This window comes from Felis catus, chromosome D2 (genome assembly GCF_018350175.1).
Source record: "Felis catus isolate Fca126 chromosome D2, F.catus_Fca126_mat1.0, whole genome shotgun sequence".
NCBI lineage: Eukaryota > Metazoa > Chordata > Mammalia > Carnivora > Felidae > Felis > Felis catus.
This window is the reverse complement of record NC_058378.1, coordinates 47,852,021-47,864,731: the sequence shown is the minus strand read 5'-3', so window position 1 is coordinate 47,864,731 and position 12,711 is coordinate 47,852,021. Positions and strand designations below refer to the sequence as shown.

Here is a 12,711-nt window from a genome sequence, read left to right as displayed (position 1 = left end):
TCTCTCAAAAATAAACAAACATTTTTTTTAAAAAGCTTTTTATTTTGATGTAGTCCCAACAGTTTATTTTTTATTTTGTTCCCCTTGCCTCAGGAGACATACCTAGAAATGTTGCTACAGCCGATGTCAGAGAAATTACTGCCTGTGCTATCTTCTAGGATTTTTATTCTCACCCAATACTCTTGTAAAAATGGGAAAAAAGAAAGTAGTTAGGTGGGAATGGGCCAATATTAAAAGAAAGGAGAACAGAAGACAAGATCAAAAGAGAGAGATCTAAAAAGACAGAGGATATAGAACTTGGTGTAAATAATGAAAAAGTAAAACAGAATCAAAGGATAAAGATCAGGCAGTATGCAGTAATGAGCTAACACATCTTAAGGTTCAGGATTTACACTTAAATCTAGAGGTCAGGGGGCGCCTGGGTGGTTCAGTTCGTTGGGCGTCTGACCTCGGCTCAGGTCATGATCTCATGGTTTGTGAGTTTGAGCCCCAATATCAGGCTCTTACTGACAGCTTGAAGCCTGGAGCCCGCTTCAGAGCCTGTGTCTCCCTCTCTCTCTCTGCCCCTCCCCCACTTGCGCTTTGTCTCTCTCTTCCTCTCAAAAATTAACAAACATTAAAAAAAATTTTTTTTTATATCTAGGGGTCAGAACTATTCAGAAGAGACAGGATCCAAGGATTGAGAAGGAAAACACTAATATATGGAGTTGTAATACTGAGCATCTATAAAACAGCTAATATGTAATTACACTCACTTGTAATCACTCAAGCAATAATCATCTTCAAGTTCCATGTTATTCCAAATTAAGTGCTGCTGACAGATGGGTATACCTTAGGGGAAGGTTATAAAAATATGGTTAAAAATTCAATCAAATCTTCAAAAAAGTATCATTCAAATCTATTTTATTAAAGAACTACTACTAATAATAAATCAAACACACTTCTAGATTGAATGCTAGGTGCTTAGCTAAAATCAAGAGAATGACTGAAAGTAGATGGAGTCCACTCCACTCACTTTAGAATGGTATGTTTTAATAACTGTCTACCCTGAGTCAAAGTATAACATTAGGGAGCCCATTAAAAAACAAATATCACAAAATCAGCCCTGAAGAGTTTAAGATTTAAGGCCTAGGGGCACCTGGGTGGCTCAGTCGGTTCAGCATCCAACTCTTGATTTTGGCCCAGGTCATGATATCATGGTCGTGAGACTGAGCCCTTCATCGGGCTCCACACTGGGTGTGGAGTCTGCTTAAGATTCTCTTTCTCCCTCTCCTTCTGCCCTTTCCCTGCTCACATTCTCTCTCTCTCAAAAAAAAAAAAAAAAAAAATTGAAGACAGTTGTTAATGCTGCAAAGTACAGTCTTCATTCATTTATGTGCAGTTTGTTCAAAGTATATTATGGGGACGTGAAAGGGGTGAAAGGGGTTAAAATGTACAAACTCTCATCTATAAAATGATTAGGTCATAAAATATATAAAATAATGTATAACATGGAGACTATAATTAGTAATATTGTATTGTATTGTATTGTATTGTATACCTGAAAGTTGCTAAGAGAGTAGACCTTAAAGTTTTCATCACAAGAAAAAACTTTTGTAACTAGGTATGGTGATGGATGTTAACAAGACTCATTACAGTGATCACTTTGCAATAAATACAAACATTGAATCACTATGTTGTGTACCTGAAACTAGTAAGTCAATTGTATCTAAGTTTAAAAGTATACAACATTTAATTTAGCTTACGAAATTAAACTAATTTAGTTTATGTTTGTTAATGCTGTGAAGTACAATCTTCATTTAGTTATGGGGGAAGGTGGGTCATACCCCTGAAATGTGTTCCCAGAGTAATATTATTTAGTGACTAACATGGCATCTTTCATATGTCTCCTAAATGGAAAAGTCAATAATATTAAAAAAAGGACAGAAAATATAATTTCCAATAAACCTTAATGTATTAGAAAATTCCTTCCACCTTGGTGTTTATATGTGATTGCATATTAACATGTTCTTTTGTAGAGCCTGAACACTAATTACAGAATAATTCAACATTGAAAAAAAAAAAAAGTATGCTGTAGACCATTTTCAATGCTAAAAATTATAGTCTACAAGAGAGTTTATTTGCATTACTGTAATGTTAAAGAAATATTAATAATATTATACTTTTGCAAAGTATAAATTTAAACATCCAAAGAATATCTGTACCATTCTAGCCAAAGAGTATTATCTATTCAATAGGACATTTAATGGACACTGATGTTGATGAAAAACTTTCTTCAATACCTCCTACACGGTCTTCTCAAATTACTTTTTCTTATGATACTAAAACTTGACTAGAATAATAACAGTGGTATGTATACTAGCATTTATTATAAGCTAAGCATTGTTAAAAGTGCTTGACCTGTATTATCATAAATTAACTGCAACCACAATTATCATAATTTAACTGCGACCACAATCTTGTGAAGTAGGCATCAATATTATGTTCATTTCACAGGTTATAAAACTGAAGTATTGAGAGATTGACACAGAGTAGATAGAGATGTGAAGCCCCCCAAAGGCCAACTCCAGAAACTGCATGCTTAACCTTTATGCTAATCAGTCTCTACAAAATCAGTTTTCATAAAGCAAAAGTCGCTGTCTGGTGATGTTTCAGTAGTACTGCCTGTTAGAAGACCTGGTATCTACTAAATGTTTACCAAATGTTCCAAAAGATCATCATGGAATACAGTCACAGAAGGAGGAGGCCCTAAGCGGGAAGGACACAATTATATCTCTCAAATGAAACAGTTTAGTTCTTTTTCTTCCAGCTAAAAATTAGTGTCAGGTAAAGAAAGGCTTTAAAACTAGAAATTATTTCACAAATTATTTTAACAAACTGGAAATTTGCCTAGGTCAACTTTTCAATCAAAACTATAGGATTTCTCCAGCATAATTAGATAAAGCAATTTGGCCAGGTACTAACTACCCTGTTTACATTCAACCCACATCATACGGGTATTATTTTCTAATGGAAACTTTACAACTGGATTAAAGACACAGTAATAACACTACTGAGGTACAACTCCTGCAAACACTTTAAATGAACTGAGCCAACATTTATCAGGCTAAAATAAATATTATAAGGATGGCAGGCAGGCAAGACAGTGTGAAAGAAACATCCAAAACTGAGCTGTGATCCTAATGGCTACTTGAGTTGCTGAATGACTTTGAGGAGAATATCAACCTCTGTGAGGCTCAGTGTCCTCTCTCGCACATTAAAAAACACTAGGATTCTTGGGACACCCAGGTGGCTCTTTTGGTTAAGTGGCTGGCTCTTGGTTTTGGCTCAGGTCATGATGATCTCATGGTTCGTGAGTTTGAGCCCTGCATCAGGCTCCACACTGACAGTGCAGAGCCTGCTTGGGATCCTCTCTCTCTCCCTCTCTCTCTGCCCCTCCCCTGAGCACGTGTTCTCTCTCTCCCTCTCAAAATAAATAAACTTAAAAAAATAAAAACAAAAATTTATAAAACCACTAGGGTTCTTTCTAACAAACACACTTTAAAAATCTCAAATACACAGAGCTAACCAACTTTCCTTTAAGACAGCGTTGCCAGATTTAATAAATAAAAATCTGGCAACCCCATTTAAGGTTTGCTTTTAAACCTCAACTCTTTAAACTTCAACTCTTATTTCTCATACAACTAAATCCAGAAAAATTAATTCCTATAAAACACGTATTCCTAAAAAATAAAGATTACATATATAAAAACGTTTTATTAAGTGTTCTAAAACATTTTACAAGTTAAAATATTATAAAAATTAGGGGCGCCTGGGTGGCGCAGTCGGTTAAGCCTCCGACTTCAGCCAGGTCACGATCTCACGGTCCGTGAGTTTGAGCCCCGCGTCAGGCTCTGGGCTGATGGCTCAGGGCCTGGAGCCTGTTTCTGATTCTGTGTCTCTCTCTCTCTCTCTGCCCCTCCCCCGTTCATGCTCTGTCTCTCTCTGTCCCAAAAATAAATAAATAAACGTTGAAAAAAATTAAAAAAAAAAATAACAGTCATTTGTGAAAAGTAGACAACTTGGAGATATATAAAAGAAAATAAAAACTACATGTCATCCTAAACCCAGTAGAATCTATTCTTAACATTTTGGGTATATTTCCTTTTAAAACTTTTTTTTTTCTTTTACCAGAAATGGGAACAAATTTTGTGAGCTGTATCATAAACTACTTTTTTCAATTAATATATTATGTGCATTTTTCACATCAATAAAAAAAACCCATACATTGTGTTTAATGACTGAATGGTACTCTAATATTTTTCTGTCGTAACTTATTTACACAGTCCCCTAATAAGAGATATTTTCACCTATCCAATTGTTCACTATTCTAAATAAATCTGTGAGAAGTGATATACGAGTATGAGTGTTTTTGTAAATGTGTGTATATGTGTTAATCTGCTTGGGTTGCCCTAACAAATACCACAGACTGGTGGCTTAAACAATAGAAATTTACTTCTCAAGGCTCTGGAGGCTGGGAAGTCAAGATCAAAGTTCTGGCAAAGTAGGTTTCATTTTAAGGCCACTTCTCTTGGCTTCCTGTGTACTCATATGACTTCCTTGTGAGTGTGCACAAGAAAGGGAGCTCAGCTCGCTGGTGTCTCTTCTTACAAAGGCACTAATCCCATCAGTGGGTACCTCATCTAACCCTAATGAGTCACATGTTTCTTTAGTCTTTTTTTTAGAGTTTTCACACAGATACTATGTAGTTGAGAACATAGTCATATCTGCATGTAGGAAATAAACTAGAATCAATAGGACCTATGGATAATTAAAGACACTGGTGGACCCCTGCTCCCATCTCCCAATATTTCCTCCCAAAACAATACAGAACAACAAGAAACGAAATGATTCTACACAAAAGCCATTCCCTTCACTCTCCTATTGTGAAGACAGAAAATGTCCAAACTTCAAAATAAATGGGAATAAGAGGGGACAATCACCCAATCCTCATGAGTGAAGTATCATGCTCCTGCCCCTGCAGGGCTGACTGAGAAAAATTTCGGAGAAGACACAGATGGAAACTAGTGACATTATATTAAGCCCAATATAAAATCATAATGAGGAAGAAGAAACCATTCTAAGACTGAAAAGTCTACAAAAAGGACTCAGGTAGATCAGAACACTGACTATAAGGAAGGGACTTTAAAGCCAAGCAAGGGGCGCCTGGGTGGCGCAGTCGGTTAAGCGTCGACTTCAGCCAGGTCACGATCTTGCAGTCAGTGAGTTCGAGCCCCGCGTCAGGCTCTGGGCTGATGGCTCGGAGCCTGGAGCCTGTTTCCGATTCTGTGTCTCCCTCTCTCTCTGCCCCTCCCCCGTTCAAGCTCTGTCTCTCTCTGTCCCAAAAATAAATAAACGTTGAAAAAAAAAAAATTAAAAAAAAAAAAATTAAAAAAAAAAAATAAATAAAATAAAGCCAAGCAATTTGAAGAAGCTTCTGCGAGAGGCAAGAAAAACAAAAGAGGAGGAGCGTCTTTGAGTAATTCAGTGTGGGGTGGGGAAGGAGCAAGTGGTGAAAAGAGTCTTGCAAGACAAAAAAAGAACCACAAAACTGGAAAACTCTTAACTCCCTCCAACTCACATCAGCACAAAACAAACATAAAACATCTACTAAAATATCTGGACATGGCCGTAACAACGTAAGAGAGTACCATTAAACAGTATCTATGAAACACTCCATACCACAAAATCCAATAGGAGAAAAATTTATAAATCCATACAGAGTTAATGATAATAATAATTAAGTTATATAATAATTTTAAAAATTGTATCACTTTACGTTGTATAACATATATAGTATACAGTATGTAAATATATACTTCTATATTAAATAAATATATGATTTTAATTTCTAATTTTATTCCAAACCTATCAACTAAAGTAAATTTTACTCAGAAAAAATAACTATAAAGCAGAAGAAAACTGTAAGGCCACACCTGCAACAGAGTTAAACATAGTCAAGCATTTGAAGATATGAAAGAGCACTTTGAATCAGAACTTCAAAAATTAAGAACAGAAAATGTCTAACACAAAAAACAAAAACAAAAAAGGAAGAAATTGCAAAAAAAAAAAAAAAAAAAAAAAAAAAAAGCAGACTAGACTCAGAAAAGAAATGGAGGAAAAAGACAAAATTACCTCAAAATGAAGAACAAATTACAAGATACCAAGAGATAACAGACTTAAATACACATTTAGTAAAGGACAAGGCAAGAAAACAACCAAGAGGATGAGAAGGACATAAAGAAGGAAGAAGGGTCAGAGAGAAAGTAGTGAAAATGGAAGACAGGCCAAGAAGGAATAATATTCACATTATCAAAATCCAAAAAAAAGAAAAAAAGAAAATAATGGAACAGAACTAATACTGAGAATAATAATCCTAAAAAGCTTCCAGAAACAGAAAAAATCTGAATCTACAAATGGAAAGGACCCAATAGGTACCTGGGGAAATTAACCTAGGATTATTAAGCCCAAGACTTAGTCTCTAGTAATAAAACTATTCAATTTCAATAATAAAGATAAAATCCTCAAGAGTTACATGGAAAAAAAAACCAAAGAACTTATAAGGCAAAGGACTGAGACTGAACAACAACAAAAATAATCTGACTTTAAAATGAGCAAAGGATTTGAGTAGACATTTCTCTAAAAAAAGACATAGGGATATGGACAATAAGCACATGGAAAGATGATCAACATCACTAATCATCAGGGAAGTACAAATCAAAACCACAGTAAGACATCATCACACCCATTAAGATGTCCATAAAAAAACATAAAACAGAAAACAGCATGTTGGCAAGGATGTGGAAAAATCTGCACTGGTGCCTTGTGCACTACTGGTGAGAATACCAAATTGTGCAGCTGCAACAGAAAACAGTATGGAAGATCCTTGAAACATTAAGAACAGAATTACCATATGATCTATTAATTCCACTTCTGGGTATATATTCAAAAGAAATCAGGATCTGGAACAGATTATGGATGCCCATGTTCACTGCAGCATTATTCATAATAGCCAAGAGATGGAAGCAGCCTAAATGTTTATCAACAGTTAAATAGGTAAAGAAAATGTGGTATAAACTTACAATGGAATGTTATTCAGCCTTAAAAAAGAAGGAAGTCCTGTAGACTTGCGTAAAGATGGCTGGTAAGGAAAATCCTAAGTTCACCTTGCTCCACAGACACACCTAGATAACAATCACATCAGTGCAACCAACCCAGAGAACAATCTCAAGACTGGCAGAACAGACTTTTCAGTTAATTGTAGAGAGGAAGCCACATCAAAAACAGTAGGAAGAGCAAAGACGTAGTGGAGAACCAAACTCCTGAGGAGAAAACAACTGGGAGGGACACCACAAGCACAGACAAGGAAGAGAAGCAGACTCCATGCCAGGTATCCCAGGCACAGGGACCCTCACTGGGAAGACAAGTCTCTATAACATTTGGCTTTGAAAAACAGTGGGGCTTAACTTCGTTTTTTTACTACCAGTGGGGCTTAACAGCCAGGTACTTTAAAATTCAGCAAGCTCAGCTCCAGGAAAGCTGGAGGGCAATAAAAAACTGAATCCCCACCCGTAAAGAGACAGTATAACAAGCAATCTCATGGAGATACAGCATAAAAGAAGCAGTTTGAAAAGTGCCTGGGGTGGGGCGCCTGGGTGGCTCAGTGGGTTCCAACTTCAGCTCAGGTCATGATCCCGAGGTTCATGGGTGCATGACACTGGGTGCTGACAGCTCACAGCCTGGAGCCTGCTTTGGATTCTATGTCTCCCTCTCCCTCTGCTTCTCCTCTCTCTCTCTCTCTCTCTCTCTCTGTGTGTGTGTGTGTGTGTGTGTCTCTCTCTCTCTCTCAAAAATAAACAAATATTAAAAACAATGTTTTTATCCTGAAGGAGAAAGCAGACAAAAACCTCTCCGATCTTGCCCGCAGCAATTTCTTACTCAACACAGTCTCCGGAGGCAAGGAAAACAAAAGCAACAATGAACTATTGGGACCTCATCAAAATAAAAAGCTTCTGCACAGCGAAGGAAACAATCAACAAAACTAAAAGGCAATTGACAGAATGGGAGAAGATATTTGCAAACGATATATCAGATAAAGGGTTAGTATCCAAAATCTACAAAGAACTTATCAAACTCAACACCCAAAAAACAAATAATCCAGTGAAGAAATGGGCAAAAGACATGAATAGACACTTCCAAAGACATCCAGATGGCCAACTGATACATGAAAAAATGCTCAACATCACTCATCATCAGGGAAATACAAATCAAAACCACAATGAGATACCACCTTACACCTGTCAGAATGGCTAACATTAACAACTCAGGAAATAACAGATGTTGGCAAGGATGCAGAGAAAGAGGATCTCTTTTGCACTGCGGGTGGGAATGCAAGCTGGTGCAGCCACTCTGGAAAACACTATGGAGGTTTCTCAAAAAACTAAAAATAGAACTACCCTACAGCCCAGCAATTGCACTACTAGGCATTTATCCACAGGATATAGGTGTGCTGTTTCGAAGGGACACACGCACCCCCATGTTTATAGCAGCACTATCCACAATAGCCAAAGTATGGAAAGAGCCCAAATGTCCATTGATGGATGAACGGATAAAGAAAATATATATATATATATGTATATACACGTACATATATATATATATATACACGTATATATACGTATATATATACATATATATACGTATATATGTACATACACACACACACACACACACACACACACACACAATGGAGTATTACTCAGCAATCAAAAAGAATGAAATCTTGCCATTTGCAACTACGTGGATGGAACTGGAGGGTATTATGCTAAGTGAAATTAGTCAGAGAAAGACAAAAATCATATGACTTCACTCATATGAGGACTTTAAGAGACAAAACACATGAACATAGGGAAGGGAAACAAAAATAATATAAAAACAGGGAGGGGGACAAAAGAGACTCATAAATATGGAGAACAAACTGAGGGTTGCTGGAGGGGTTGTGGGAGGGGGGATGGGCTAAATGGGTAAGGGGCATTAAGGAATCTACTGAAATCATTGCTTCACTATATACTAACCAATTTGGATGTAAATTTTAAAAAATAAAAAATAAAGTTAAATCAAAAAAAAATTTATTTTAGGGGCACCTGGGTGGCTCAGTCAGTTGGTCATCTGACTTTGGCTCAGGTCATGATCTCACAGTCTGAGTTCGAGCCCTGTGTCAGCCTCTGCACTGACAGCTCAGAGCTCGGAGCCTGCTTCAGTTTCTGTCTCCCTCTCTCTCTGCCCCTCCCCCCCCTCTCAAAAATAAAATAAAAACATTAAAAAAATGTTAAAAATAAATAAATAAATAATTTTTTTTAAGTGCCTGGGATATACACGGAGGAGATTCATTTATTAATCCCAGACCACATGCTGAAGGAGTATCTTTAGGATCCTTCTTCAAGGACAAAAGAATTGGCTAGCACCATTTCTCTTCCCTTTCCTTGGCCTACATAGCCAGAGATGTGCAGGAACCAGCGTGAACACTATCCATTTAACTTCCTAACATTATGCAAGTTCTCCTGTGGATCCACCCATCCAACCTACCCCACTAGGCAAGAGTCCTTCCAAAGGCACTCTTGCTGTATCTCATCCTGCAAGCAGCCCTGCCAGGGACCGACATCAATCCAAAGTGACTCTTGCCCTGGGGAGAAGGAAAGATAGCCAAACATACCAGCAGCCCCAGCAGCTGAACCTTATGACTGCCAGTGCAGAGTGCCCCAATGATCAGTGCATTTACAGCCCCAGGAGATAATCCGGAGACAGGTATCTGACCTGACCAGCAGTGCTGCCTATCAACAAAAAGCCTCTCAGGGGGCAGCACAGGGAGAAAGCACTGCAGTTTGGGGTTACTGCAGCCCCAACAGATAGAGGGAAGACATCAAGTTTGTCTACAGGCCCCATTCACCAACAAAAGCTTCTCAGGACAACACAGGGAGAGCGCCCAGCAGTTCAGTGCTACCGCAGCCACAGCAAAGGGGCAGGCATCTGGTCTGACTGCTGACACTACCCAATTATAAGCTAACGGTGGCCCCATTCTGGTCCCTGAATAGCAAAGGGACCAAACCCTGCCCACAAAGGGCAAAATGGGTCATTGTAGCTAACTGGACTGAAGCCAAGCAAGGCTCAGCTACAACAGCAGGGCACATGCAACCCATACAGGAGATACTCCAGCAGCACCTGTTCCAGTGATCATGGGACACAGTACTATAGGTCACTACTTTCAAGGTCAGGAGATGTAACCGACTTTCCTAATATCTACAAACAAACACAGAGAATTGGACAAATGAGGAGACAGGAAAATATGTGCTGAATGAAAGAACAGGACAACCTCACTGCAAAAAAATCTAAATGAAATGGAAATAAGCAAAATGCCTGATAGAGAATTCAATTTAATTGCCATAAAGATACTTACTGGACTTGAGAAAAAAGTGGAGGATCTTAGTGAGAGCTTCAATAACGAGATAAAAAATATAAAAAAGAACCAATCAGAGATGAAGAACTCAATAACTGATATTAAAAATACAATAGAGGAATCAATAGTAGATTAGAGGAGGCAGAGGAACAGATCAGCAAGCTGAAAGTCAGTGTAATAGAAAGCAACCAAGCTGAATAGTAGGGGGAAAAAAAGAATAATAAAAAATGAGAATAGGTTAAGAAAACTCAGTGACATCATCAACTGTAATAATAATAACGTTCATGCTATAGAAGAGAGAGAAAAGAGGGCAGAAAATTTGTCTGAAAAAATAATATGTGAAAACTTCCCTAATCTGGAGATGGAAACAGACATCCAAATCAAGGAGGCACAGAGAGCCGCCAAAAAATCAACCCAAGGAAGTTCATACCAAGATGCATAATAATTAAAATGGCAATTACTGATAAAGGAAGGAATTTAAAAGCAGAAAGAGAAAGCAGTTACATACATGGGAACCCCCATAAAGCCATCAGTTGATTTTTCAGCAGAAACTGCAAGCCATGACATATTCAAAGTGCTGAAAGGAGAAAACCTACAACCAAAAACATTCTACCTAGCAAGGCTATCACTCAGAAGAGGAGAGAGAGCTTTCTAAACAAAGTTAAAGGAGCTTATCACCATTAAATCAGCCCTACAAAAAACATGAAAGAGATTCTTCGAGTGGAAAGAAAAGGCCATAATCAGGAATGAGAAAATTACGAAAGGAAAAAATTTCACAGGTAAATACAAACATAATAAAAGTAGTGGATTAATCAGTTATAAAACCAGTAAGGAGGTTAAAGCACAAAACCAGTAGAATCAATTATATGTGAAAGTCAAGGGATTCACAAAATAAAAGGATGTAAAGTATGACATCACATACATAAACACATAGAGGGAGTAGAAGTTTAGTGTCTTTAGAATCGGTTCAAACTTAAATGACCATCAACTTAATACAGACGACTATATGTGTAAGATGTTACATATGGGCCTAATGGTAACCATAATCAAAAACCTGCAATAGAAATGCAAACAATAAAGAGAAAGAAATCTAAGCACATCACTATAGAAAGCCATGAAACCATAAAGAGAGCAAGAAAGGAAAGATATGGGGGCACGTGGGTGACTCCGTCCATTAAGCATCTGACTCTGGGTTTTCGGTCAGGTTATGATCTCAGTTTGTGAGTTTGGGCACTGCATCAGGCTCTTCGCTGACAGTGCGAGGACTGCTTAAGATTCTCTCTCTCCCTCTCTGCCCCACCCCAACTTGTGCTGTCTCAAAATAAATAAATACATGCATACATACATAAATACATAAATAAATAAATAAATAAATAAATAAATAAGACATAAGCTGATTAAATGAATAAAAAGGCAAGACCTATCTATATGCTGCCTGCTAGAGACTAAAGACACATGCAGATTGAAAGTGAAGAGATGGAAAAATATTTATCATGGAAATAGAAGTGAAAAGAAAGACAGGTAGCAATGCTTATATCAAACAAAATAGACTTTAAAATAAAGACTGTAACGATAGACAAAGAACAGTACTACATAATGAGAAAAGGAACAAACTAATAAGAGAATATAACAATTGTAAATAATTATGCACCCAACATGAAAGAACCTAAATACATACAGCAACTATTAACAGACATAAAGGAAGAAATTGACAATACAGTAACACCCCTCTCACATCGATGGATAGATCAACCAGACAGAAAGACAATAAGGAAACAGTGGCTTTGAATGACACATTAGACGAGACAGACTTAATAAATATATTCGGAACATTCCATCCAAAAATAGCAGAATATACATTCCTTTAAGCACACATGGAACATTCTCCAGATCACATTATAGGCCACAAAACAAGTCTCAATAAATTCAAAAAATCTGAAATCATATCATGCATCTTTTCCAAGCATAACAGTATAAAATTAGGAAATCAACCACAAGAAAAAAATCTGGAGGGACACCTGGATGGCTCAATCAGTTAAGTGTCTGACTTTGCCTTAGGTCATGATCTCATGGTTCACAGGTTCAAGCCCCGCACTGGGCTATGTGCTGACAGCTCAGACAGAGACTGGGGCCTGCTTCGGATTCTGTGTCTCTCTCTCTCTCTCTGCCACTCCCCTGCTCACGCTATCCCTCTCCCTCCCTCCCTTCCCTCTCTCTCT

At 37.6% G+C, this 12,711-nt stretch overlaps 1 protein-coding gene across 6 annotated transcripts in view; it reads right to left on the bottom strand.

Moving 5' to 3' along the window:
- Nucleotides 1-12,711, bottom strand: part of ZFAND4 (zinc finger AN1-type containing 4) — an 87,989-nt gene that overhangs the window by 34,431 nt on the left and 40,847 nt on the right. For 5 of the 6 annotated variants that reach the window (XM_011287244.4, XM_045040327.1, XM_011287243.3 and 2 more), the window contains exon 3: nt 756-831. The exons of the other annotated variant lie outside the window; for it this stretch is intronic. In XM_011287244.4, the coding sequence (XP_011285546.2) occupies nt 756-831 (76 nt within the window). The remainder of the gene's footprint in view (nt 1-755; nt 832-12,711) is intronic. 6 annotated transcript variants of the gene reach the window in all.